Source organism: Penicillium samsonianum, assembly GCF_028829775.1.
Source record: "Penicillium samsonianum strain IBT 33392 chromosome Unknown utg000007l_segment0_segment0, whole genome shotgun sequence".
In the NCBI taxonomy this organism is placed as follows: Eukaryota; Fungi; Ascomycota; class Eurotiomycetes; order Eurotiales; family Aspergillaceae; genus Penicillium; species Penicillium samsonianum.
The window spans coordinates 2,633,368-2,659,336 of NW_026643265.1; the positions used below are offsets into that span (position 1 = coordinate 2,633,368).

Sequence of the window (25,969 nt, forward strand, 5' to 3'; positions counted from 1 at the left end):
ACTGATGGTAATTATATTTTATCTACACAATACTGAAGACCACCAGTTAGGCATAACTGCTTGCTGTGATTCTTTAAAAGATAATCGAATCCATTTAGGGCACTCCGGTACCTACAATACGTGCATGCGATTCAGATAAAGAATAAATTTCAAGGCGTTTTTAGGGACCATCGTGGTAATACAATTTCGAATCGCTAATAGAAGACAAGAAAGAAGGTTGGAAATATATAGTGCGTACAAATATATGTACCGGATAATGCCTGGCACTTGAGACCTCCACAACATACCTCCTTCTCCCTACAGTCTACAGTTCTTTCCGTCACAGTACCTTCTGCAACTTCTAAACTATATCCCTTTAGCCCAAGCCATCATATTGAGCCCTCCCGAACTTGACTTGCCCGCGAACCTCAGCCTACGACCTTCTCTAATGATGAGCAAAACTTGTATAAACAAACTCGTTGACTATTCCGAGTTTAAATCTCATGATCTCACGTCTTGAATGGAATTCAGAATGCATCGAAGCCTCAAGTATTGGTTTCCACTGATGTGAGTTCGTCGTGGGGGGAAAGGCTAGTGGACTTGATCAACGAAACTAGTGACGGACATTCTACTCGGTAAATTACTACAACGTATATATGCTTTGCTATGTACTGAACTCCTACAGCCCTTCAGTTCCAATGGGGCCCATATTCTTCGTCACGCACAGAACCAGATATATTTCTCTGATCGAATTAGGATCTTCTTCCATCTTTTGTGATAGAGTCTCGATGGAGTGAATCGTGGAACCTGTCTGCACTCTCACTCGGCAAGCCATCAGCATCGACGCGCACGACTTATACGACTTCGACTCTTTCTTTATCATTTCGCTCCGTTACCATCATCATGCCCGGATTAACAAGGTCTCAGACACAACAGCTTAGCTCGCCTGTTTCCAAGAAGCAGCGTGTATCTGCTAAGGAATCCTCGATCTTCCCATACCCTGCTATCCCAAGCGAGTGCATCTATGATGGTCGATGCACTCTCTTATGCCGGATTCAATACGAATGTTTCAGCGAATGATTGACATACCTCTGACCACATCTTGCTAAGAATTGTTATCCTGGTCATAAGCCACCTCTAATTCATGTGAGATTTGAATAATCCGCGATAGATAGTGGTTGTTTACTGAATATGAATTATAAATTGAAGGTCTGGAACTTCTCTCCCTCCGTCATGTAAGAACTGCGCGTCTGCTTCGACACATATGACACTCCTATACTGGTGCTTCGAGCACTTGATTATATCACTTTGTCAACTCCATCACCAAGTGTATCTGAAGTTCGGCTGCTCCCGATCTGTCAAATCCATCAAATCAGTCTCCAAGATGTGATGTTGATTACCCTGGTCTGCGATAACCGGTGCTTCGCTGCGTTTATCACGACGTCGATTCTCATTTATGAGATACATCCTGCCGAAATTAGAACCTGACGGCCTGTAGATTTTGAGTGGACACTTACATCAAAGCGGCTTGAATGACAATCATCATCGAAGCGGTCACGAAATACGCCCGGAATCCGGTGGGATATGTTGGTGCTTCGGCAGTGATAAAGAACTGCGGCGTAATAATTTGGCCAACACAGTAACCAACAAAAATCATAACCTAAATAGCATCTTCAATCAACATCGCTTCTTGTAGGATAGGAAGGTGTAGGTGCACTTACACTTGCTGTCATCTTCTTAGTGAATCCAGCTATGTTGGATGAGATCATTGACATGCACATGATGTATGAGACAGTACATGTGAGGAGCGAGTAAACGGCGCCCAGGCGCGACATTTTTCTTTCGGCGGGAAGAGCTGCAACGATTAATATTATCAAGGGAAAATGAGGAATCCGGTCACTCACTGTAGAGTAGGACACTCCCAACCAGCACGCAAATGTTACTCAAAATCATCGCGATGCATCGTCCTTTGCCAATATAGGAACAGACTCCGCCACTGATTTGTTAGAAATAGAACCATGTGGAGGTAAAGCTGGAAGCAACATACGCGAGTAGTACTGAGACAAGTTGAATAGCATGCTCGGGCATGGCAACCACTGTCGATTCGACGCTTGAGTAGCCAAGTCCTGTGAGAATGATTTTGTTGAACTGAAATAAAGGTCAGTTACCAAAATCGTGCACCAAGGTAGGATTGTTCACTTACAGCAGTCAATCCGCCGCCGGGAATACATTGAAGGAACACAATGGCAAAGAGCATCAAGACCTGGGGGTCGCGGAAACATTCTATGACCTGGTATTTCTTGTACTGTTTGTTCTTCAGCCCGGTATGGTTTTGCAAGACCTGGAGGATACATCAGCCACGATCCTGTTTTGTGTGAAAAACAAAAAATGAAACTTACCCTGACAACCGCGATCTGCCTTTCCCGGGGGTCAAAAACCACGCAGTCATGGGGGAGGAAGGCATGGCGAAAAAGAGAAATATTCCCCAGGCCATGGTAATTGGACCGAAGATCAGGTACAGATATTGCCATCTGCTCAACGCGCCATTGAAATGGCCGATTCCATTCGACACGCCGTCACCGATGAACGCTGCGATCGGGCCACCAGCCCACCATAAGCAAGCACGCAATGCATGCTCCTGCCTGGTATAGTACTGGCTTACTAGGAGGGTAAACACGGGGTTGTTTGATGCCTCAAAGAGGCCCAGGAAAAACCGGGCGACGGCCAGCGTAGCAAAATTGGTGACGCCTGCCGTGGCTGCGACACACACACCCCAGAGGAATACCATGCCTCCTATCCAGCGGCCAATGGGTAGCCGCTGCATGAAGATAGAGTTGGGGTACTGCCAGACCAGAAATCTGTGTTGCATTAGACCCGGAATAGAACGAAAAGGGGTTGAGCAACATACCCGAAGTAGAATATCGAGTTGGACCAGCTGTATTGTTGACCTACAAGGCGCTGCTGCCGTTAACTTGTGGACAACAGTATACTTCTGGATGAATAGTCCATACCAAGTCATCTCGGAGCCCATACACTGCGGCTGTCGATAAGATCCCTTTGTCGACAAAAGAGAGTAAGTAACTTATGAGCATCTACAGACTTAGTAAGTATGTGTATTGACAACAGGGGTTCTGGATTGATTCTCACCATGGGGACAAGCGATAGATCAAGCTTCCAGCGGACGATACTCTCTTCTCTTGCGCTGTACTCAACCACCAGGTCACCATTGAACATTTCTGCGGCATCGTCGCATCCCTTGTCATGCATTGTCTTCTCCCCGTGAGGGACGGCGGTCTCCTGTACATTGTGTTCTCCCATTTCTGCAAACTGTTTGGGCTTTTGGGGAAACACCAAAGAGTCTTTCTGTTTGTAGACACAGGGGCATTTGGTTCTGGCGGACGAAGGAGAATAAGTACTTCGCGGATCTCCTGCATCCACTTGGAGCTAGCGATATTCCCCGCACTGTTTTTAATTCTCTTATCAATGCCGCTCCTTCGCATGACCTGGGGTAATGATAGCCTGATACTAAAGATGTGACGGGGCCATTGAAGGGAGTGGATCGTCGGCTATACCGAGATATCGGCTCATACCGACATCTCGGCAGCAACCGGTGATATATCGGCAGCAACCGATATCTCCGTAATAACCCAGCCCTAACCATTTACAGCATCGGAAGACTACCGAAGTAAATAGTTCATAAAGAACGCCAATCTTCTGGATAAGCTTGTTTAATAGCCAATTGACTCTCTGGTAGATCTGCAGAAAGAATACCCCAATACCCCTGAGAAGATGTCCGTGAATCCGTTTTACCAGCATGTGGTGGTTCACGGGTTACCTTATGATCGCGGATTCTCCTATGGTCAGCAAACCAAGGAGAAGATCCAGCGCAATGTCACGTACTATAAGCAGCCAGGCAAGCTGGGACCATGGTAGGTCACTCGGATCTCGAATATTTGATAAAGGATGCTGATTTCTAGGTCTTCGGTTTCGAGAGTCATTCACAACTGCTATATTCCTGGGTTGCAGCGTTACTGGCCATCAGGATGGGAAGAGATGCGTGGTGTTGCCGCTGGCGCTGGCGTTACAATTGAAGATATCGTCATGTTGAATGCGCGATATGACCTCTCGCATGTAAAGTTCGAGGCCGTTTCTGAAACTCCCACCGCAGAAGAATTGGTGGAAGCTATTCCTGAAATCACTCAGGGGACTCCTGGCGTTAAAGTCGCCGTCGAAGAGTCCAAGGCCGCCGAGGCTGCCGAGCCCACCACTGAAAAGGAGCCTACCAGCGAGGAAAAGGCCGTCGATGAAGGACAGCAGGTCGAAGTCGCAGAAGAATGTACCTCCTCGATCATTCTTGCCCCTGCAACAAGGGACGGGGTAGTATTCACTGCACAGAACTGGGATATGTCCCACCGACTTGTCACTGAAGACGCCATTATCTACCTCGAGATTCATCCAGATCCCTCCGAAAACATCCCGATAATGTTCCTTGTCACCGAGGCGGGTCAGCTGGGCCGCTCAGGATGCAACGGGGCCGGGCTAGGTCTCACAGCGAACTCCCTGCAGAGCGATATGGACCAAGCTCCCGATTTATCAACGCCTATTCCCCCCTCTGGGGCATTGAGACGGCTCTTCCTTGAGCAGTCTAACTACTCAGTCGGACTGAAGTGCATCGCCAGAACCCCGCGCCACGTCTCGTTTAATATGATGGTCTCATCTGCCGATGATATTGGCATGTGTCTGGAAGTGACACCGCGGACGATCTTCAGGTCCGTCATTTCCTCGGGCTCGGAGAAGCCTTACCTCGTGCACAGTAACCACTTCCAGACTGGCCCCTTCCTGTCACAGACGCAAATTGCCGATACGTACCTTGGAGGGAGCTCATGGTATCGCGGTGACCGGCTAGAAGCAGGGCTGCGCAAACAGGCACAAAAGGAAAATTTGATCGAACGGGATATTGTGAAGGCATTCCAAGACCATGCAGGTTATCCACATAGTCTATGTGAGCATGTTGTTGAGGAACAAAGCTCCAAGCAGGAGAGCTCTGGGCCGTATTCTGGTCCCACATCGACTGTCTGTTGTGTCGTTTATAATCTGTCTAAACGCACGGTGCGAGTTTGTAAAGGTTGCCCATGCGAGGGAACATTTCAAGATTTCGAGTTGCGATGAAAGAATATGTCTGAATTGTACCAGTTTAACCCATCATTTCCTCAAACCTAAACTGATCGCGAATATAATCGTCTTCCACTAAATCATCAAAAATTGACCAAAAGCCCTCGCCCCCGAAAGTGTTCGCATCGATTGGAAACAATCCGTTCCAATCCTGAGTTTGGCTGCGTTTCAAAATTTCCATCATCTCCCGCGCCATGGTTTCAAAAATATCTCTGAACCGTTTTGTCGACGGCCATTGCTCTGAAATAGCAAACAGAACACTCGAACAAGCTCGGATGTCTTCCAACGCGACGAGGTCGGGCCTCTCTTTCCTAGTCCAGGTGGAGTATAGGAGGGTTAGACCCGCCGTGAAGATAGAATGTAGCGCCAGGAGATTCCAGCCCAAAGGGCTTCGCTGATGGAGCACTTTGTAATGTTGGCAGATATCGCCAGATGCCCGAGCACTCAGTGTGAGATAATCTGCTGTCTTCGAAGCGTCTCCTTCTGCTTCTTTCTTTGCCGTGGTGATACGTCGCTGAAGGAGCATACGTAGTGCCTTGCTGTATTGAATATCGAAAAATTCCCTTGTATCGTACAACGAGTAACCAGGGAGAACGAAGGAGGCATCTATCGGGACCGGGACAGCGAGTCGCCAAGCGTCCAGCTCATACCGGAAACAGTCAATTTTCTCATCGGAAACTTCTTGCACGTCGGCACCAAAGATTTCACGGTGTATGCGGCTTTCCAGCCGTCGCAAATGGCACATATGGGTGAATGATTGGTATTTTGTCGAGTCATGTACCTGTTCGTTGATAAGTATTCAGCAGAATCATACGCATCCGAAATCAAATGGAAATTACCGGAACGTCAATCTCATGTTCTGCTAGGGCGAATGGTCTGCCAAGGGTCAATGAGACCGCTCGATCCAAAATGTACGCACTCCAGAAGACACGGTTGCGCAGATTCAAGTCGTCTTCATTCAATTGTCTCGCCCGGGAATCACGAAGATTGCGGTGAAGACCCATCTCGACCGCGTGTCGGATGGCAAGCCCAATAATGTGCCAGCTTCCAAGATTTGACACATTGCTGGGAGTTCGGAGAAGATAGAGGGCGATTAACAGGAGGGCTTGGACCCGTTGCAGGCTGTGGCTCGCTAGAGCAGAGTCGATATGGGGAAGGGCACGTGCAAAGTATGTCTAGGCGCGTTTCAGAACTGAATATCTTTTCTTGAGCTCCTGTGACGTGACATACCTCTGGGCCTGTACATCGACGCATCTCAGGGTGCAGCTGAATGGTCCTCGCAGCAATAGCGTAAACCATATACAGTAAGAAGAGATCGGGGGAATTGTGATCTTCGTCCCGGGTTGCCTGACGGAATAAATTCTGAACGGAAACCTCGTCAAGAAGTGGATATCGAGGATGCACTCGTTTGAAAAACGTTTCAACCAACACATCCTCTTGATCTGAGGCCACGGACTGCTCTCGCATTGGTGTCTGACTAGACACGGTAGTGTCATTATCTCTAACCCTTTCGGTTAACATAGACTCAGACAAGATTCCCTCCACGAGCCTAGAAAGCGAGAAGCCCGATGTTGCACCGATAAATGATGGCTCTGCAGCGGCGTTCATACTCAAAAGCACGACATCCGTCGATAGTTCACCATGGTAGTCAACCGGCGAGATGGAATGCGGGGCAACTTCATGAGTGCAGCTTTCATTCCCCTGGAACTGGAGGCGGTTCTGTAGCTCGGCGACTTGTCTTTCTAGTCTGCTAGCATGTTGTACCAGTTGCGAGTGCTCTGTGGTGTGGAGGGCCTCAAGCCCCGGCAATGTTGGCCATGTACAACCTGCACTTCTTAGAATCTCCACACTTTTTCTCATTTTGGGAGATATAGATTGCAAAGCATACTGGATCCTGACCGCTCACAGGCCGAACATACGGGGAGCTCGCCATTACACTATCTTTTGTCAATAATCATGCTTCAACGCATCATCATCTCCTTACCTTTGTCTTACGGCGCTTGCAACGCTCGCAAGCAATAGATGCCCGGGTTCTTCGATGTGGTGGCATAAACAAGACGGGAGGTGATAAGAGATGGCAGGGAGGTTAGAGGGGAGAGCGCTCCTATATTTACTCCGACTCTGAGGTAGGCTAACCTATATAGGCAGCTAGATACAGCCCTGGGGGATACTAATATAAACCTTAATCTGGATAATTGGAATAACCTCGGAACAGAGCGAGACAGCCTAGACATCCATTTTCTCAACGATAAAAAGCCCGACGAATGTCACCATGAGTTTGGAGAAATATATTAAAAAATGCCAAAAATTAAAGAAAGCAGAAACCTTCTGAAACAAACTATAGTACTGCATCAAGAGCCGTTACAATTTTATGGACTATGTATTCAAGTAGATAAATTCAATATTGACAATGTAAATAACCAGTACAAATCCATTTGTGAAGCGAAAATGATGTTGTTGCCTGAGAAAATTGGCAATAAATATTTCTGCCTGAGATATCGGGAGACACGGCATCAAGGCTACAGCCAATCACCGTCAAGCTGTCATCCCCATTGAAGACCCTCCCATTTCCACCCCGAATCACCCGGGAGCTGCTCAAGGTTTGTTTTCCACAGAAAACTGCCAGTTGAACGCTGAAATGCCCCAAGATACATATTCTGCACCAGGGGCTTCCTCCTCAACACCCCAGGCTCCTGTCGAGAAACCGTCCGCCCCTCCCGTCAACATCCTCCCCTCGCTGATATCCCGGATCTACTCAATTGCGCACCCAGCACTCCTTTTGGCATTGGGCGCTACTCGTTTCGAAGCGTTGGTGACTGATCCCACTAAGGAGCTTCTTTTCACCTTACCATGGCTCACCCTTATACAAATTTTCTATGTGATTCTTTGTCTTCCACCCGCTGGGTCGACACCATCAACAGAGACGAGCGCGTCCGCCCCGGCTGATGGCAAGTCAAGTCCTCGCTCATCTGGGCCTAGTGGCGCCGCGCGTCATGGAAAACATGGAAAGCGCAAGCAGCACGCCAACAGCTGGGCGTGCATTTGGTCGCGGTTACTGGTACGCGATATTTCTCCAAATTGAGTGGAAACTGCGAGCCATTGATACTGACACCATTTTCTAGCCGGCCCTCCTCTCGCTCTCTCTGACCTTCGCCTTGGCCACCCCGGTTCTGACAATCCTTCTGGTTCTGTTCGGCGCCCCGCTCACAACGCACAATTCCGAGACCGTCCTGTGTGCGGCCCACATGGCCGTTCTATCCGCGACGGCCCTGATCTACGCCCACGGGTTGGATCGCGCCGTGTGGAACGAGGTTTGGGGAATTGCCCGTCCCGCTGATGCGGTCTGGGGCAGTGCGCTCGGCACAGGCTTGGGGGCGTGGTTTGGCGCTGTTCCTATTCCTCTTGACTGGTATGCTATACGTTCATACTGCACTCCAAATGCGAAATACCTGGCTAACTCGATACATGAAGGGACCGACCTTGGCAGGCATTCCCAATCACGATTCTCGTTGGGGCGTACATCGGATATGGCGTTGGCTCATTGATTTCTCGTACTCCACTGCTTTACGGCAAGCGTGTCAAATTCACATCGGAGGACTTGAGTGAGACCGAAAAGAAGACTAACTAGGGGCTTTGTCGTGGAGTCCCTCTAATTTGCGCAATACTTCATATCCCTGAAGATACATGCCTGGCTTCTATCAGCATAAAAAGCTCTTACATGACTGTCGCCCCCAGTTATAATTGGTTTTAGATATCCAAAGAATTAATTTGTTAATACAAACTCCTTTAATGAGAGACTCTTGCTATTCACAGCTTGCTGTGATCCTTGAAGCTGCCATGCCGCCCTGAGCCCTTGCTGAACTTCGCTGCACCTGCGATGGCTTCCTGCGAAATCACCTTGCTCCCAGCATTGAACTCCTGGGACATCGCATCCTGGAACGAGGATGCCTCATACGCACTGTAGTAGCATGACTGGCGATCTGTGTTGAGACACAGCTCAGGGAACGTGATGAGCTGTCTTGCTATCCCAATAGCTTCCTTTAATGATTCTCCTTTAGGAACCACCCGGCTTGCCAGTCCCATGGTCAGCGCTTCCTGGGCGCTCACAGGCCGACCGGTCAATATCATATCCAAAGCACGACCAAGCCCGACAATAGCTTGCAGCCGGACAGTTCCTCCATCAATCAGAGGCACACCCCAGCGTCGACAAAAGACCCCGAAGACTGCGTCTTCTTCAACCACGCGCATATCCGCGAGTAGGCTCAACTCTAGGCCTCCTGCGACAGCGTATCCAGATATAGCACATATGACTGGCTTCTTAATTAAGAGTCTGGAGGGACCCATTGGCCCCAAGTTGCGGCCGTTGATAGGTTGGAGGTTGTCGCTGGGTGTGTCGCTGTCTGCCTGTGCAACGCTATGGAGGTCGGCTCCTGCGCAAAAGGTACTACCGGCACCTGTCAGGGACACACTTTTTGTTTTGGGTCATCCTCAAAGACAAGAATGGCTTCGTAGAGCGCCTTCGCAGTCAAGGGGTCGACGGCATTCTTCCTATCAGGGCGATTGATTGCAATCACCGAGATGCCAGGATACGAGGAAGTATCTGTTGTCACTCTGTCGTGTTCAGCCATATTCAAAAACAAGAGAAATATAATTGAAAAAAGACGGAAATGTTGCTGGTTGGGCGTTTTATAGACTTCCCATGCCTCGGCTAAACCCCACTCTCGACCTCCTCCAACCATCACCGTCATTCGGATCTACGCTGTCGGACATAGCGCCATGTCTTCAGCATGTATAATTTGTCATAAAAGAAAGGTGTCGCAATGATCATCCATTGGCCTGTTCTCGAGTAATTGCTGATGGTTATAGGTGAGGTGCGACTTTGCGACGCAAGACCCTTGCACCAACTGCAAAAAGTCGGATGTGGAGTGCAGGTAAGTAGAGCCGCCCAAAAGAAGTCGAATAATCAAAATAATTGACTCCCTTCAGACCATATACGAGGAAGCGCAAGAGGTTCACCAACAGCCTATCGCCAGGGCGGAATGTGTCAATCTCTGCTCCCTTGAGTCAAACACCGCGGAGCTCACATGTTCCTCCCGAGTCACCAGAGGCGCAAGTGGCTTTACGGCGGAATTCTTTGAGCGAGTCTCATCGAGTGATTCCAATTGAAAGCAATACAGCTGTGGCCGCCAATAATGGCGAGCCGTTCATTAAAGAAGAGAGCTATCGCGGCCGCAGTGAATATCTCGGCGGCAGCGTCCCGTTTGATGAAAATATGGTCAAACCTGGCCGCGAAACTACATACACCAGCCCCAAAGCATCAGAAACTGACTTGAAAATGCTCCGCGATCAGGGCGCCTTTGAGTTACCTCCAGTATCAGTCCAAACAGAGCTAATGGCCAGTTTTAATACGCACTGTGCATCCTGGACACCGGTTGTGGACCCGAAATGGCTGGATGAGAGTGCGCCGCGATCAATGCTGCTCCTACAGGCTGTCTTTCTCGCTGGAAGCAGAGTCTCCAAAGCTCATCTGGACTATGGGTCCAGCGAAGTGTTCTATCGACGAGCAAAACTACTTTTCTTTTTTGGTGGCTGTGACGACCCTTTGATTTCTATTGTGGCCGCCTGCCTGCTGCATTGGTATAATCCGGTTGGGCCCGAGGATGTCTCTACTGATACCAGTGGGTTTTGGATTCGAACAGCTGGAGCAATGGCCTTTCAGATTGGGCTGCACAAGGAACCAGCGCCGAACTCCCGAGATCGGGGGCTCCGGAGAAGGCTGTGGTGGTCTCTCGTGGTGTGTATCTCCTTGAATCTGCAATGCACGAAGTATCATGGGCTAACATACTTAGGTGCGGGATAATATAATTTCTGTTGGCGTCGGCCGACCACGAACTATCAATCTACGCGACAGCGATGTGCTTCCGCCATCACTTAGTGATTTTCCCGTGAATAACTTCAAATCTCAATTATTCCTAGCCTATTGCACGATATGCCGGCTTCTAGGAGACACGGTCGAGTCCCATCTACGAAAAGAAATCTCTCGCCAAAGGCAGGTCGATCTCGAGAACGCCGTCTACCGATGGGCAAACCAAGTCATTCCAAGATTACGATCATCTGTCGCAGCTCAAGACGATGCAGTTATTTGCAATTTCGAAGTTCAACAGTTGCTGGTCATGTATTTCGTGGTTCTCACTATTCTCCATCGCTCGCCTACGCCAGGTAGCGTACCGCCCGCAGCATCGCTGGTCGCATCTTCGTTTATTGCTGGGATTTACGAGGAATTCTTGCTTCGCGATGAGCTGCGATATCTGGGCCCTGTCTTTGCATTCTATCCACTATGCGCTGGGCTGTCACTCCTTTCTAGCTGTCGCTATGCCCACCTACAGAGTACCGCCGAACATGAATTAACAGTCATGAAGCTCTCCCTTCAAAAGCTATCCGAAAGGTGGCTCTCCGCGGTCGGACCGTTGCGTGCGCTGAATAACTTGACCGAGAAAGTCCGAGAGTTGGGTCCCTTCGGGGGTTCATCGCCTACTCTTGACCCGGACGCAGCCTCTTTCTTTGAGGGGTTCGACACAAAACTTTGCAAACAATGGCAAAGCATTGGACACTCCTCGGAGCCCATCAGTGGGAACGCGGGAATTTCGCCTACTTGCACTATGGCCGACATTCAAGTCCCTAATGATGCCCTTCGGTCCCTTGACGCTCCGCCGGGACAACAGGTGGATACTTACGACTTTGCCTCTCTTGATGTTAGTTTGGATCCATTCAGCAATAATTGGGAAGGTGCTGGATTCGACTGGAGTGGCTCCTGGCTACTCAATATATAAATTAACAAAAGCTTGAGAATTAGCGCTACACAAATCGGTCTCATTCATGTCTTGTTTTTCTAATGTACAAAAGCTCCTTTCTCATTTTCTTTCAAAATACCACCCACGGTCTATTGTTTCGGCTAGACTGCATGTCATCTATAGCTTACCTCTATTGTCCTTTTGGACATCAAGACCATAATACTGCCTGAAGTGATCCAGAGACCCAGGATTCGCAACGGTGCTGCTGATAGTCTTGGGAATCTGACCAGACGAAATGACCTGCTTTACCAATGTCTCGACCTTTTTACCGTTCACCGTCATAGGAACTTCTTTGACTCCGATCACGAAGCGAGGGACATACTTACTGCTCAAGCCTTTGCGAATTGCATCCTTGAGCTCCACCGCAAGTTTGCCCGTGAACGGCTTCCCAGACTGCATGACGACAAACAAAAATACAACTTCATCAGAGTCATGGGGTCGTCGACGTCCGACACAGAAAGTGGTTGAGATGACCGAGTTGAAAGGAGCCGATTCGGTGATTGAGTATATGTCGGACGACCCAAAACGAATACCCTGTGGATTCAGGACGCCATCGCTGTCGGTTTCCAGTCAGCACGCAGTTCCTTCAAATTATACCAGCAGGGAAATGCAACTTACCTCCTTCCATGAATCTGCCAACCTTTCGTTTGTGGGTTATAACTCGCCCAATCGTGTTGAGCCCAACAATTTTCAAATTTCTCGAAATACGCGCTCTTGTATTTCGATCCATCTTCATCGCCCCAGAAAAATACTGGCATTGATGGGAATGGTTTGCGACAGACAAACTCGCCATGTCTCCCAGTGGTCTTGATGGAATCACCCGTGACAGGATCCGCAATGTCCAAGTCGTGTCCAAGCATAGGGAGCTGGATCTCTCCAGGATATAGTGGACCTGCAGGGTCCGTCCCAATCCAAGAAGTCGCCAAGTCTGTTGCGCCTGTTACACTGGTGAGATGAACACTCGAAGGGAATGTGCGGTAGAACCAGTGGTATTGGTCTTCGCCTAGATGAGAGCCACCCGTCTGCACCATTCTGAGGGACGATAGGTTGAACTCGTTCTTGGGGATGCAGCCGGTCATCTCGAGCTCCTGGAGATAGCGAGGAGAGCATCCCCAGTAAGAGACTTTATGATACTCCGCGACTTTTGCCAGTCCTTTGGCACTGGGCCACAATGGAGATCCGTCGTACAGAATCAGAGTCGGACCCACGGAGAGGTGACCGACCATGACATTCCACAAGACCCATGAGGTACTGCTGTACTGGAAAACAACATCCTCGGAAGTCAAAGAGTTGTGCAGTACAGATGTCTTCTTGTGTTGCAAAATAACGCTGTGGCTGTGCACTAGGCACTTTGGCTGACCGGTGGTACCGCTGGTGTACAAGATATAGAGTGGATGAGAGAAGGAGACTCTTTTGAACTCTATCTCGTCCTCACGCCGTGACATTGACAAGAAATGATCCAGACCGGGGAATTTCGGCTCATGGGCGCCGGTGATAGGAATCAAAAACACCTGTGGCTTTGAATGCATTGCCTTCACGATACTCTGGATCTTAACAACATTCGATCGCATTTTCCCCTTGCATGTGGACTCGGCATCTGCAAAGAGAATTCGCGGAGTGACTTGTTGTAACCGTGACACACAGCCCTAGTGTCTCCAATCAGTCTCTATTGTCGACAGCGATTCCCATTCCTTCGAAACATACCTCTTCACCCAAATCCGGCGCAATACTAGTCCAAATCGCGCCGATGCTCACAGTTGCCAGGAACATACCGACCGACCAGACGCTGTTTGAGATGATAGCAGCAACTCGATCCCCTTCTTTAACACCGAGCTGAAGCAAAGCACTCCTTGCCTTTCTGACATTCTCCCTCAACAATCCCCATGTCCACACCTCCCCACCTAGATCCTGGCCCTCTCGAACTCCAACAAGAGCTGTCTTGTTCAAGTCCCGACCAGACATAACATTCTCCGCATAGTTGACAGTTGCTCCGCGGAAGAATTTGGGCACCTTATCCATTGGCGTGCTAGGATCAAATGCGGATGTTACTGTCGGAGGCAATGGTGGAATAATTCCCGTATAGCCATGGAGGTCTGTCCAGAAATCTTGTAAATTCTCAACGGACCATTGATGCAGATCATGAGAGGATCGAAGCTGCTGGTTGAATTTCTTGTTGATATGCGCACGATAGATGTTCATGGGTATTTGGTCTTGAGGGATAGTGGGCTCCCAGATGGGACGAGGCCTGAGAGCGTCGCTCTTCGTAGGGTTTGCCATCTCTTGTCTGCTTCTCTGGTGCAAATTGTTGACTTTGAAGGTGTAGAATCGGAATTGATTGAGTATAGAGTGACTTAGAGTGACAGAAGACATAAAGCCACCCTCAACGATCACATTAATAGCCCATCGGCAGTCGGCACCCGGCCTTTGAATCCCCGCATGAATAGTCTCATTCGGGTAAGCCTGACGCATTCCTAGGAATACCCATGATACTGTAGGTTCTTTCGGTGATTGTCGGTGGAAATCGGTGATGCGTGGTGCATCTCATAGGGTTGAGGCCCGCTGCTCGGCTGATGCAACGCCCAACCCCCGCATGAAACTGGAGTATAAGACTATAAGTGGAAGCTTCATTTTGTGGAGTAAGGAACTGAATATTGATTTTATTTTCCTATATTGTTATCAGTTAATATGCCCAACCTCAAAACCCTCGAGTGCAGACGAGGGGTTCATTCTTTCCACACCAGCATGGGAGAATTCGACGAGCTCTGATGAAGTCTTTCGACGAATCTTGCAACGTGAGCTTACGGTTGTTAAATTTTATCTCTTTTACCAATAGCCAAAGGGTCTTATACAGCTCAATGTTGGAATGCAAAGTGTTGATTGAATGTTTACTTATGGACAATGATCCGAGAACAGCTAGATAAATACGCGAACGTCGAAAATACCAGCTAAGATTGCATGCTATATATGGATGGCATTAACCTCCATGCTTGACTTGCTCAAAGCTTCGAGCTCGCCTTTTGCAAGGATCGGTGACCGGAGGCACGGTTCGCCGGCAGATCGACTCCCCAGGCAATACGGCAGTCCCATTGCAGATGTTCCTCGCCTCCAGAGGTAGCGCTAGCAGTGCGACTGACTGTAACAATGTCATGGAACACATGCTCTCCCACGCCACCCTCAGCACTCAAGATCCAGCGATGAGCGATCTCTGTCGTCACAGAGTCGTTATCACGTTCAGCATCAAGCGCCAGAAGAGCACCAGATAGAATCCAAGCTAAAGTAAACATAAAACGACGGCCATCAGCAACAGTCGAAGCGGGATCCTGAGTCGTGAAACGAGCACGCAAAGCTGACCACGCAGCTGCCAGGGCATTCCGCATATCTGCTCTCTGAATCAGGGTCAAGGTACGGTCAAGCCATGTCCCAAATATCTTCAAGTTGCCTTTCTTAATAATGAAGCGGACAAACTCGCTGGCTAGCACGTTTGTAGTACCCTCCCAGATAGAATTGACCGCATTATTGCGCATAATCCGGGAGATGTTGAACTCGGGCTCGTCGGCCTCATCCATATAGCCGACTCCACCCATAGATTCCTGACATTCTTGAATTCCCGCAGTGGCCATCTTACTGATGACAGCCTTGGCAGTGGCAGTCAAGGTACGGAAAACCACCTCGGCTTCCTTACCAGGTTGGGGTAGATGCGCGAGCTTATTAGACGACGGTGTTTGATCCTCAACCACCCCAAACAAAGCAACCGTGAACCAAGCAAGGTTCATCGCGCCCCGATGCTTTACTTCCGTGTCTGCGACGAGTCGCAAATGCATTGGGATTAACCAGAGCGGTTCGCCGACAGTCGTCCTCGCTTTCGCAAAGCTCTTCGTGATGCTGATGGCTCGGCGCCAGCCAGCCAGCGAGCCAATGAAGGTATGAAGTCGAGTGACGTTGAGAAGAGGTGCGATAGTGACGATACCTTGGTCTAGCTCGCCAAGGAGGTGTGCACGCATGTCCTTTAGTTCCAATTCGGCCGTCGGTAATTCTTTAGTACCGAGTTTGTTCTTCAGCCGGTGGATCCTGACTCCATTAGATACAACTCTGGAGGCGCCGTCGGCGCCTACCACGGTCCGTCGCAATGGCGCGAGGAACGTGCTGAGCTTTCCAGATGGCGTTTTTGCGAGCAAAAGAGCAAGGTTTGCATCCGTTGCTGAGGAGAAGAACTTGAATCCGCTGATAAGGTAGTCGCCATCACCTAGGGGGTCAGAGCCAGAGCCGGTAGCTAGCGGCGAGTATGTAGCCCATGTTTCGGTGTTTTGGACGTCGCTACCACCGGCTCTCTCGGTCATCCACTGGCCCGAGGTCCAGTGATCATCCTTTTCTGAGATCAGCCCCTGGAACGCAGTATGGAAAGGATGCGTAGATGGCAGCTTATTGATTCTCGATGAGAGAATAAAAGCAGCACCATCGGTCATGCTAATCGGACAGGAGTAGAGCCCAGAAGAAGGAGAGTACAAATAGTTCCTGGAATCATGGCATGAGTGATAGCGTAGAAAGATCGACAAGGAAATACTCACAGCGCATACTGAACTGTTCGCCGGTCGACCCCTAAGCCCTGGTCATAGCCTGCCGAGACGATCCTAATCGGATTAAGTTAGATCATGCATGTCATCTCAAAGGCGTGATTTATAGAGGATACCTATTCCGAGCACCCCATTTGCCCAATTGCTTCCAGCCTTCCGTGGTCACCAATCGATCATAATCATATCGCTTACCCCAAACGTTATGACTCTTCACATATGGCACATTGCGCTCAGCATCGGCGCTCCATTCACGAACCTGTTCGGAAATAGCCTCGGCACCGAACTGGGTGAAATGCGGTTGTACAGATTGCAATATAGCGGATGGTAGGTACCCTGAATAATGTTTAGGGATTATTAGAACTATATATGAATGAGAGACTCACATGCCAGTGTCCGTTGAAGGCTGGGATCCGATGTGTAGGTATTCTCCAACGGGCCGGGTTCGGTGATGTAGCCGCTATCTGCCGTCGCGGGCTGTGGAGAAGACATGGTGTGATTGTTAGAAGTGAAATTGGAAAATAACAGACGAAGCGCTCAGAATGAGTTTGATAAAAACCGTTGAAAATGCGGGGGAGATGGACCTCGGCCGTCGGTTGTCTCATGAGAGTCCCACGTCTCTCATATTTGCCCGCAAAAGCGCCGACTTGCTGTTCGTGCCACCTTATTGACCATGCAACATGATATTATCTATGCTTTACCGTTTCCACGACATAACCTAGTTATAGTCTAGGGTGCCAAGCCAATATCTGAGAGATAATTGTAAAAATATCATGGCAAGCAGACTATTCTAGCCATAACAATCCTTCCTGGGAATATCAGCGCGCCGTGGGAGAATCTGACTTTTTATTTAATGTTGTTTTTGCAAACAGCTGAATCATCTCACATCTCGTGCAGCGTGTTGTATCCCGTCTCAACCAAGCTGCGAGGTCCTCGAGCATCGGAGCAGACATGCCAGTAGAACAGGCCACCCAGTTTCGACAAGGTCACAAATTCCGCCTTCTGTTTCACTGTTTCTGGGGTATCGTATGTTACAAAACCGCCATCGGCTCCAACACAAAACGATGCACCAATGTTCCTGTCATAGTACTCTTGTGTCCCTGGTCGGGGCAGATCGCGATAGTCAAAAACACCATCCTCGCCGCCGTGTCCAGTATACCGCTGACCAGGGCCGTTGCTACCTAGGAAGGATCGTCCGTAAACCGGGACACCCAATATAATCTTTCTAGAGGACACTCCTTGTCCTATGACGTAAGAAACCGCCGAATCACCAGATACGCCTGAGCCATAAAGCTGCGCCTGATGGCCCGTCTCGGATTCCCATGGTCCAGCGAAATCGTAGGTCATGAGGTTGATCATGTCAAGGTGCTTTTGTGCCGCAGCAAGGTCAATATTCCGCAATGCCCACTGGCCAGCAGGGAGGGCGGTGGTAAGGACGTATCGTGGAGCAGGTAGCACTTCCCGCAGACGTGCGAGGAGACGAACATAATCCTTCCCTTGCTTGGAATCAGAGGGATGTTCCCAGTCGACTGCATAGCAGATATAGTAAGTCATGTGCATTCAAGCTTGCGTCAGAATCAAGAAGATGATGCGGCCTTACTGTCAATCCCATCAATTCCAAATTGATCCACCAGTTCCCGCGCGGTGCGAACAAAAGTGTCCACCCGAGAGCGGCTGTTGGCTACAGCGGCGAAGTTCTCACTGCCTTTTCCACCACCACCAACAGAGAGGATGACCCTCATCTTAGAGTACTGTTGCTTCAATTGGACGAAAGCTCTAAGACAGCCTTCTGCGCCGTCAACGGGCATCTGGGTATCAGCCCATTCATCACTTAGCTATGACGCAACGTCAGTAAATATTCCCTCATTGGGGGAAGTGAATGTTTAAACTTAAACTTACATAGACAGTTCCGTCATCTTTCACCCTGAGAGAAACCAATTCGAGATTAGCGCGTCAGCCATCTACATGAACTCGGGCCCTTGAACGGCGGTGATTGGCTGTGGTTACCAGGCAAATGCGTAGAACACGTGAGAGATAAATCCCAAGCGCAAAGATGAAGGAGGCTCCTTTCGATAGATTCTCCAATTTGGATAGTAGGCTGCATTTGTGTACAATGGCACTTCGTATGAGACGTGGGACTCGGCAGCGGGGTCACGATCCGCGCCCCGTCGGCGGAAAAGCCTGGAAGCTGAAAACATTGTCAAAACGTCAAGGTCAGATGTGTGACAGGTCACGCATTGGAGGGAACCACAGAAAGGACTGAAGCTGAACAGAATTCCAAAAAGGTCACCAAGGGAAAAAAAAGAAAGAGAAAGAGTTGAATTGAAAGTTGGAAAGTACCCAGAACAATGCTGTGTGTTTCCCTTTTTGGAATACGTCACGTGGAACTTCGCCTCGTTCGTTTTATTACTCTCCCCTTTGCACTTACACTAATTGGGTGGAGTGTTATGATCAGGCAGATTGCAGATGCAAATCTGAGGTAACTTCACTAGGCTGGCGTAGATGGTCAAATCAGCAATTGCATACAGCAAAAGATGCGGGGAATGCGGGCTAAGCATATGCGCAGCATTTTTTCAAAGTACGTTGTACGCAATGATGTTTACATGGTCAGATGCGGGGTCAAGGTTGCTTGCCTACAGAGTAGCCTACACTGTCTCGGAGGTCAGTCACGAACTATTCTAGGTCCAAGACACACCGGATCTTCTCCGGTCATCTCCCTATACCCTGCGATCCGATCTAAACAACGCAGTAAGAAAATCCTATCGAAGAGACTTTCCAACTAAGGTACGAGTGTGGATCATCCTGCATGAGCAATGCACCCCGTGTTCGAAAGATTTTGCAAAACGGCGCCAGATCGTATTAAAACAGTATTATTGTGGACGATCATGACTCGTGAACATGCGAATATAGCGTCAAGCTCGTGTTGGGTGCCCCGGTGAGAATGCATTCTTGGTGCGAAGCCAATGACCAAACAGGAAGAGGGGTGATTCAGGTTTGAAATTTTGCTAATGTTTGCTTTTTTGATATCGAAGTGTTTACCGAGTACAGGGGTAGGTGATTCGCTGAGCGAGAGAGTTTATAAGATGAGGCTGGGGGACTATAGGCAGGGATGCATGTGGCGCCGGCTTTATGCTTTCCCGCGGTGATCGAGTCTGGAATGCTTACTGCATTCTGCGGGAATACCATTTGACTACCTACATGTATATCGCATGGGAAAAAGCCTCATCAGATCACCTTGAATTATGGAGAGGATGATTACGACAAAACAAAAGAAACGAAAAAGTGGTTTTTTTCAATGGCCAAAATAACCAACCGCGCAAAGCTACAAACTTTGATGTCTAACAAATTCCACCCATCTAAACAGCTTGAAGTCCCTTGAGGTTGTTTGTCTCTACCTAGGTACTTCGGCTTTGTTCAGATAACTTTACTGCAGCTATCTTCCCGACAAAAGGAGTGTGATTGGGGATCATGACTTTATAGTGTCCAGCTTGGATCCCAATTAACCATGTTCTGTTTGTTATCTCAGGACTGTCTGTACCTTGATAAAACTATTGCCTGTGATGGCAAAGAAGCAAGGGTCGATAGACGACTTGCAGCTATTAGAAATGTTTACAGAGGATAGTCAACAAGCTCATAGAGATGTCCAAAATAGGCATAACGTAGTAGAGTACTTCGAAGTATTAGACACTAGAATGTATACTTTTAATTTGTGCCTTCGGTATCCTCATGCACACTGGAGCTTAACAGCCTTGTTCAGTTCGGCCCATTTCTTCTCTCCCTCGGACCCAGTCTGCGGTGGCACCAGACCATTTATCTTCCACAAGTCTCTCGACGCTTCTGCTATGAAATACTCCCATTCCATTTCCTTCGGCTCAAATACTGGATTGAGGATCTCATCAACAGCAGCCAAGAATTGTCGTTTGGCTTCGTCGCTCTTGAAGGCACGGGCAATGTGATAAATTGTCACGGCTGCAAAGTTGGGGTGAGGTTCGCCGCCAACGAATGCCGTACCGGGGATGTCCTCAGAGAAGTGGACTTGGACATAGAATGCAGGTAGGCCGCGTGAGACGTACAACTTGGTGATTGACTTGGCGAGTTGTTCTTTTTCAGCAGCCGTAATGGTGTTTGGACTATGTTCGATGTACCAGGAAGGCATTTTGAAGGAAGTCGTTTTCTTTTGGGAATACTTGAAAGTTATTTCAAGATGAATCTTGTTAAATGGATATGTGTTGATCTATTTTACGTATATTGGATCCTGTTCATTCTTATAATACGTTGACGATCATAAAGTTATAGGTAGAAGTCAAAGATTAGTGATATCAAAGATGGTCGCATCATCGTCCAGATGCATGATCACCATTTCTCATAGTCTTGATGTGTCGGGGAGATAGTGTAATAAAAAAGTCTCGAATACAATAACGGGTCCGCTTGTGCCACTATAAGCTTTTTGATCATTTCATCAGCCTCGGGCCCCGATTGTGATTACTATATCGTACAACTTCCCGAGCTTCACAATAGTAACACCAACGACTGCTCGGGTTGTATATCAGATCACTCGGGCTAATATTCAAAATATGATGACATCGAGCATGTCGGCGTCATGGAGTTGAGGCTCCCGAGGTATCTTTAGAATCGGACCAGGGGTATACGTGGGTCCATTACATAATTTTGATTATCCTAACAACTCCATTGTATCTAGGTATAGATTGGGCAAATTAGATTTGCTAGCAGATTACAAATTCAAACGAGGATATAAAGACAGCTGAGCGCAGCATATAATGTTTTCTCCCATCAGCACTCAAATAAATAACCAACAAGATGTCCAATGAATTGATCTTTATCACCGGAGCTACTGGCTTCATTGGGAGTGCCACTGCAGTGGCTGCTCTCAAGGCGGGGTATCGATTGCGTATTTGTCTTCGCAAGCCATCTGAGCAATTGCAAACTCTGCTGTCAGAGTATAGTGACCAACTTGAATTTGTCATCATCCCAGACCTCACCGATGAGACGGCATTCGACAACAAGTTGAACGGCGTGGACTATGTCATTCATCTTGCATCCCCTCTTCCCCGTGGGACTGACAAGCAAGCATACTTTCCCCCGGCTGTGAAAGGGACCACTACCTTGCTGAAAGCAGCAGCAAAGGTGCCAACCATCAAGAAAATCGTGATTACTTCGTCTATTGCGGCCTTGATTCCATTATCTGGCATTCCTACTGGTGGTGTACTGAAAGGTACCTTCTATCCCGTATTTCGATCTCCGACTAAGAATTGCATTAACACATTTCCTAGAGGACAACGACTGGGACTTTTCGGTTGATGAAAATGGAGATTTCGAGGACCCTCAAAATCCGGCTGCAACACCAATGCATCTGTATCACGCCTCCAAAATTCTTGCAAATAACGCAACTTGGGAGTTTCGGGCAACAGCCAAGCCACAGTATGCATTGGTGACACTGCATCCCGCGTTTGTGTACGGGCACAATCTTGTTCAGAGTTCTGCCGACGAAGTCAATCTAGGGTCTAACAGTGGTCTGTGGGACCTCATCATGAAGGGCGATCGCAATAGAAATATGGTAGGAGTGCATGTTCAAGATGTGGCCGAAGCGCACATCAAAGCACTAAATCCGAAGATCGTGGATGGCTCGAAATATCTACTAGCCGGGCCAAAGACGACGGGCCCTGAGATTGCACGTATTGTGCACAGACTCTATCCAGATTCTGGAGCGTTGATCTCTGAGGATTTCCAGGGTGCCTCGTTCCCAGTTGATACGACTAAGGCGGAGACAGAGCTTGGGATTCAATGGCGCTCATTCGAGGCGATGGTGCGGGATCTGATGGACCAGCAGCTCGGGTTCGTGTAAACACGTGTCTGTCAATGCACGTGTTTATAAACCAATACTTATAGTGCAATATGTCAGTCGTAACCTCAATGTCAAATAAATAATAATTGGATTGGATGTTGGATTTTAGTTCTCTGTGGTCCTGGGTTGCTCCTGGTTATCCATCTTTACTCGGTTTCTATCTCCCTTGTCTCCCTTTCGGCATATGGCCGTATATTTTCCAAAGGAATAATAGCATGAGAATCGAGGGTATTAAGGTATTAATCAGAAATTTGCTTCCAATGTACCTGAGTTGTAAAAATTTAGTATGACTTGTCCACGGGTTGAATTGGATGTGGAAATGCAAACAAGCCAAACACGGTGTTGCCACCTGATTTGTAAGGCGACAATCGAAGAACAACCTGGACAGCTCCGCAACCTTCAACAAGAATTCTTCCTCAAACCCCCTTCTCCATGCCAATTTCAGCGGAGATACACCGAGAATCTTCGATTGCTACTCTCTGTGCAAGCCTTGCAATTTCATTTACGAAGAGGTGGGCATAGTCAGTCGAATACACGCATCTGACTCGCGACGACCACCGATCATCTCTTTACCCTCAACACTTCGCCCGAGCTTCATCGAGCCATGGCTGCCGACACTGAAAGCGCAGCTGCGCACATCATATCCGCCGAACCCACGCGCGATCCCAGCTACAATGACTTTTCTTTCACACCCTTTCTACGCAAGAGCTTCGGCTTCGGACTCGCCAGCGATGTACCTGTCTGCAAAGCTTATAGTGAAGGACACTGCCCATTAGGACCTGCTTGTCCCGATCGTCATCCCACTCCGTCCCGTGTGACAACCTCGACTACCACGGCATCCGGAATGGCGCCCTCTACAACGCACGGGTCTCTGGTTTGCAAACATTTCCTCAAGGGACTCTGCAAGAAAGGACTTAAATGCGAATACCTCCACGAATATAACCTTCGACGAATGCCAGAATGCCAGTCATTTTCGCGATCCGGATACTGCACCAATGGTGACGATTGCCTCTACCAACATGTCCGCGAAGAGGCACGCCTGCCGCCTTGCGAGCACTACGACCGCGGATATTGCGAACTGGGACCACTATGTGCAAAGCGACACGTCCGCCGACGAATATGTACCTTCTATCTGGCCGGATTCTGCCCTGATGGAAAAGCGTGTGCCGATGCTCACCCTCGCTGGCCGGAAAACCTACCACGGCCTACAATGCGCACTGAAAAGACGGAGGAAGAACTTGAGCACGAGCGAGTCCTCATCCGTGAAGAACAAGAAAGGGAAAAAGAACGGGAACGAGAATGGCGAAATGAACGTGGTCGGGGTGGTGGATTTGGGCGTGGTCGCTTCCGCGGGCGTGGAAGGGGTTAGGTGGGATTCTTATCGCAAGGGTTTTTTTTTTTGGCGACATTGCATGGCATGGAGTGAGGTGTGGCTTCAGCAAGGGGTCCACGGGCTCCTTGGTTTCTTTTCATTTATGGTTCTTGCGCTAGTCCCGCGATACCCCATTGAATTTGACGCAGAAATATTCACAAAAAAAACTGTTCTTTTCACTTGAGCTCAATGGTATAATTGGTGTTGCAAGGGATAAATACTTGTTCCACCCTTGCTGTGTCATATCTGCCGTCTACTACAACATACATACGCTGGCTTCCCGAGGTCGTCTGGCAATAATAGACCCGTAGTGCTGTGAGACAAAATCCATTTTCGTGTTAATCCTCAGCCACCGGACCTAAGTACGCCGATGTCAGCTTACCTCGATCTAATTCATACGATGCATTCGGAGCCCTGTGTCTCCAACATAGCGAAGAAACATGTGTAGGCATCATGAGCGATTCCATGACATCATGATAGGCGCTGTCTACATAAGCACAGAAATGGTCTATATCCTTTTAATTCCGCCATTGACTAAAAGCAATGCCCTTCCGCGGTGGAATCTGGACGATCACCAGTTTTACTAATGGTTTCGTAACTCTACTAGGCACATAGTAGGGAAACGCCCACCCTTGGCGCGTAAATTTTCATTTGTCAGTTCTCAGTAAGAATCACTAAGGCCAGAGCTATATCCGAGTGGATCCCGCTCGACCAACCATATTGCATACTTGCTCTGTCATCGATGACTGATAGCAATTGCGAAGCTTTCCTGCGCTCGCTAATCATAGAGGTACTTAAAACACCTATTAATTGATATGGTGGATGAGGTACCGAGGACATTCCCCCCGGCGGGGTGTCAACCTTTATAATTAGCTCCCCTCCCCGCTCTTTCTCTCTCAAGTTTCCCTCTACAACACTCTACAATACTCAAACCGTCATCATGGCTCCCAAGATTGCAATTGTCTATGTACGTCTTTCAGTGGCAATGCATTTCTCATCTCACTAACTGTCCAATCAGTACTCCATGTACGGCCACATCCAGGCCCTGGCCGAGGCTGAGAAGAAGGGCATTGAGTCCGCCGGTGGTCAAGCCGAGATCTTCCAGTCAGTCATCCCAATATCATTACCCTTCACGCCATTTGATTAACATTTGAATCTCTAGGATCGCCGAGACCCTCAGCGAGGAAGTCCTGGGCAAGATGTACGCTCCTGCCAAGGCTAACTACCCCATTATGGAGCCCGCCGACCTCCTCGCCTTCGATGCTGTTCTGTTCGGTATCCCTACCCGTTACGGTAACTTCCCTGCTCAGTGGAAGACCTTCTGGGACAAGACCGGTGGCATCTGGGCCACTGGTGGCTTCTGGGGCAAGTACGCCGGTCTCTTCGTGTCGACCGGTACTCAGGGTGGTGGTCAGGAGTCCACTGCCCTTGCCTCGATGAGCACTCTCTCTCACCACGGCTTCATCTACGTTCCTCTGGGCTACAAGACCGTCTTCGGCCAGCTGAGCAACTTGGACGAGGTTCACGGTGGTAGCGCCTGGGGTGCTGGTACCTTCGCTGTAAGTTATCCCGACACCCTCTGATACCTTTCTCTTGCTAACCATTCCGTCTATAGGGTGCCGACGGTTCCCGTAAGCCCTCCGCCCTTGAGCTCGAGATTGCCAACGCTCAGGGCAAGGCCTTCTACGAGGCTGTTTCCAAGGTTCAGTGACTACATGATAGTACCGAGTTGAGGCCGGAGAGCTCGACTCCTGCTGCTGGGGAGGCCGCTCAAAAGACCGAGCAACCTTCCAAGAAGCAGCAGGGTACTCAGGAGCCAGCCAAGAAGGAAAAAAGCAATGAGGGACCATGTGGCTTGCCTAAGAAATGTACCATTCTTTGATTGGGCCCATGTCTCTTCTTGCTTTCTTTAATTTTCGGCTGTTTTCCCTGGGGCGTTCTCTTAGGCGTTTCGAATTATTATTACGATAGATGATACAGACATACCAATTTCATTTTCCAAGTGACAATTTTCTCTAGCCTAATGGAAGAAATTTATGGAAGAAGATTTCGTAATTGCTTTTGCAAAAACCCATAGTAACAAATAGATGTTCAACTTTCTATAGTTATCCACTTAGTTATGTTACAGATGTTCACATTCCACAATTAGTACTACGTATCCTTC

At 48.7% G+C, this 25,969-nt stretch overlaps 13 protein-coding genes across 13 annotated transcripts; 6 read left to right on the top strand and 7 right to left on the bottom strand.

Moving 5' to 3' along the window:
• Positions 1–1,299: 1,299 nt before the first annotated feature.
• On the bottom strand, positions 1,300–3,297 carry N7471_011871 (Major facilitator superfamily domain general substrate transporter; the record flags this gene model as incomplete). The annotated part of the gene is made up of 11 exons (XM_057284590.1): positions 1,300–1,447; positions 1,497–1,639; positions 1,701–1,834; positions 1,884–1,975; positions 2,027–2,127; positions 2,183–2,320; positions 2,379–2,397; positions 2,499–2,837; positions 2,888–2,937; positions 2,991–3,071; positions 3,127–3,297. The coding sequence occupies 11 exons, from the start codon at positions 3,295–3,297 to the stop codon at positions 1,300–1,302; spliced, it is 1,416 nt and encodes a 471-aa protein (XP_057130856.1).
• Positions 3,298–3,768: 471 nt separating this feature from the next.
• Positions 3,769–5,148, top strand: N7471_011872 (Peptidase C45 acyl-coenzyme A:6-aminopenicillanic acid acyl-transferase; the record flags this gene model as incomplete). Its single annotated transcript, XM_057284591.1, has 2 exons — positions 3,769–3,908; positions 3,957–5,148. The coding sequence occupies 2 exons, from the start codon at positions 3,769–3,771 to the stop codon at positions 5,146–5,148; spliced, it is 1,332 nt and encodes a 443-aa protein (XP_057130857.1).
• A 10-nt stretch (positions 5,149–5,158) lies between these two features.
• On the bottom strand, positions 5,159–7,216 carry N7471_011873 (Zn(II)2Cys6 transcription factor). Its single transcript, XM_057284592.1, has 5 exons — positions 7,136–7,216; positions 7,040–7,088; positions 6,382–6,977; positions 5,991–6,326; positions 5,159–5,932 (listed from the first exon to the last, which is right to left on the bottom strand). Exons 1-5 carry the CDS (start codon positions 7,199–7,201, stop codon positions 5,174–5,176), a joined length of 1,806 nt encoding a protein of 601 aa, XP_057130858.1. The 5' UTR covers positions 7,202–7,216; the 3' UTR covers positions 5,159–5,173.
• Positions 7,217–7,732: 516 nt separating this feature from the next.
• On the top strand, positions 7,733–8,941 carry N7471_011874 (PIG-F family protein). Its single transcript, XM_057284593.1, has 3 exons — positions 7,733–8,209; positions 8,274–8,560; positions 8,623–8,941. The coding sequence occupies exons 1-3, from the start codon at positions 7,790–7,792 to the stop codon at positions 8,777–8,779; spliced, it is 864 nt and encodes a 287-aa protein (XP_057130859.1). The 5' UTR covers positions 7,733–7,789; the 3' UTR covers positions 8,780–8,941.
• A 17-nt stretch (positions 8,942–8,958) lies between these two features.
• Positions 8,959–9,779, bottom strand: N7471_011875 (enoyl-CoA hydratase/isomerase family protein; the record flags this gene model as incomplete). The annotated part of the gene is made up of 2 exons (XM_057284594.1): positions 8,959–9,555; positions 9,621–9,779. 2 exons carry the CDS (start codon positions 9,777–9,779, stop codon positions 8,959–8,961), a joined length of 756 nt encoding a protein of 251 aa, XP_057130860.1.
• A 192-nt stretch (positions 9,780–9,971) lies between these two features.
• Positions 9,972–11,981, top strand: N7471_011876 (transcription factor domain-containing protein; the record flags this gene model as incomplete). The annotated part of the gene is made up of 3 exons (XM_057284595.1): positions 9,972–9,997; positions 10,138–10,945; positions 11,001–11,981. The coding sequence occupies 3 exons, from the start codon at positions 9,972–9,974 to the stop codon at positions 11,979–11,981; spliced, it is 1,815 nt and encodes a 604-aa protein (XP_057130861.1).
• Positions 11,982–12,119: 138 nt separating this feature from the next.
• Positions 12,120–14,279, bottom strand: N7471_011877 (uncharacterized protein; the record flags this gene model as incomplete). Its single annotated transcript, XM_057284596.1, has 3 exons — positions 12,120–12,558; positions 12,621–13,648; positions 13,707–14,279. 3 exons carry the CDS (start codon positions 14,277–14,279, stop codon positions 12,120–12,122), a joined length of 2,040 nt encoding a protein of 679 aa, XP_057130862.1.
• Positions 14,280–14,998: 719 nt separating this feature from the next.
• Positions 14,999–17,062, bottom strand: N7471_011878 (putative acyl-CoA dehydrogenase; the record flags this gene model as incomplete). Its single annotated transcript, XM_057284597.1, has 4 exons — positions 14,999–16,514; positions 16,568–16,630; positions 16,690–16,906; positions 16,957–17,062. The coding sequence occupies 4 exons, from the start codon at positions 17,060–17,062 to the stop codon at positions 14,999–15,001; spliced, it is 1,902 nt and encodes a 633-aa protein (XP_057130863.1).
• Positions 17,063–17,452: 390 nt separating this feature from the next.
• Positions 17,453–18,768, bottom strand: N7471_011879 (glycoside hydrolase family 18 protein; the record flags this gene model as incomplete). The annotated part of the gene is made up of 4 exons (XM_057284598.1): positions 17,453–18,099; positions 18,171–18,405; positions 18,470–18,494; positions 18,578–18,768. The coding sequence occupies 4 exons, from the start codon at positions 18,766–18,768 to the stop codon at positions 17,453–17,455; spliced, it is 1,098 nt and encodes a 365-aa protein (XP_057130864.1).
• A 1,526-nt stretch (positions 18,769–20,294) lies between these two features.
• Positions 20,295–20,726, bottom strand: N7471_011880 (tautomerase family protein; the record flags this gene model as incomplete). Its single annotated transcript, XM_057284599.1, has 1 exon — positions 20,295–20,726. One exon carries the CDS (start codon positions 20,724–20,726, stop codon positions 20,295–20,297), a length of 432 nt encoding a protein of 143 aa, XP_057130865.1.
• A 600-nt stretch (positions 20,727–21,326) lies between these two features.
• N7471_011881 (NAD-dependent epimerase/dehydratase) lies at positions 21,327–22,574 on the top strand. The gene is made up of 2 exons (XM_057284600.1): positions 21,327–21,803; positions 21,862–22,574. The coding sequence occupies exons 1-2, from the start codon at positions 21,389–21,391 to the stop codon at positions 22,431–22,433; spliced, it is 987 nt and encodes a 328-aa protein (XP_057130866.1). The 5' UTR covers positions 21,327–21,388; the 3' UTR covers positions 22,434–22,574.
• A 463-nt stretch (positions 22,575–23,037) lies between these two features.
• On the top strand, positions 23,038–23,802 carry yth1 (cleavage polyadenylation factor RNA-binding subunit YTH1; the record flags this gene model as incomplete). Its single annotated transcript, XM_057284601.1, has 1 exon — positions 23,038–23,802. The coding sequence occupies one exon, from the start codon at positions 23,038–23,040 to the stop codon at positions 23,800–23,802; it is 765 nt and encodes a 254-aa protein (XP_057130867.1).
• Positions 23,803–24,745: 943 nt separating this feature from the next.
• Positions 24,746–25,516, top strand: pst2 (putative NADH-quinone oxidoreductase Pst2; the record flags this gene model as incomplete). Its single annotated transcript, XM_057284602.1, has 4 exons — positions 24,746–24,772; positions 24,824–24,909; positions 24,968–25,364; positions 25,421–25,516. The coding sequence occupies 4 exons, from the start codon at positions 24,746–24,748 to the stop codon at positions 25,514–25,516; spliced, it is 606 nt and encodes a 201-aa protein (XP_057130868.1).
• Between the last annotated feature and the right edge of the window lie 453 nt (positions 25,517–25,969).

Coding starts and splice junctions, on each gene's coding strand:
- N7471_011881 (XM_057284600.1), top strand. CDS start 21,389: ATGTCCAATGAATTGATCTTTATCACCGGAGCTACTGGCTTCATTGGG. Junction 21,804..21,861: donor TACTGGTGGTGTACTGAAAG/GTACCTTCTATC, acceptor CACATTTCCTAG/AGGACAACGACTGGGACTTT.
- N7471_011874 (XM_057284593.1), top strand. CDS start 7,790: ATGCCCCAAGATACATATTCTGCACCAGGGGCTTCCTCCTCAACACCC. Junction 8,210..8,273: donor GCATTTGGTCGCGGTTACTG/GTACGCGATATT, acceptor ACCATTTTCTAG/CCGGCCCTCCTCTCGCTCTC. Junction 8,561..8,622: donor GTTCCTATTCCTCTTGACTG/GTATGCTATACG, acceptor CGATACATGAAG/GGACCGACCTTGGCAGGCAT.
- N7471_011873 (XM_057284592.1), bottom strand. CDS start 7,201: ATGCCACCACATCGAAGAACCCGGGCATCTATTGCTTGCGAGCGTTGC. Junction 6,978..7,039: donor CTGTGAGCGGTCAGGATCCA/GTATGCTTTGCA, acceptor TAAGAAGTGCAG/GTTGTACATGGCCAACATTG. Junction 5,933..5,990: donor AACATGAGATTGACGTTCCG/GTAATTTCCATT, acceptor ATCAACGAACAG/GTACATGACTCGACAAAATA.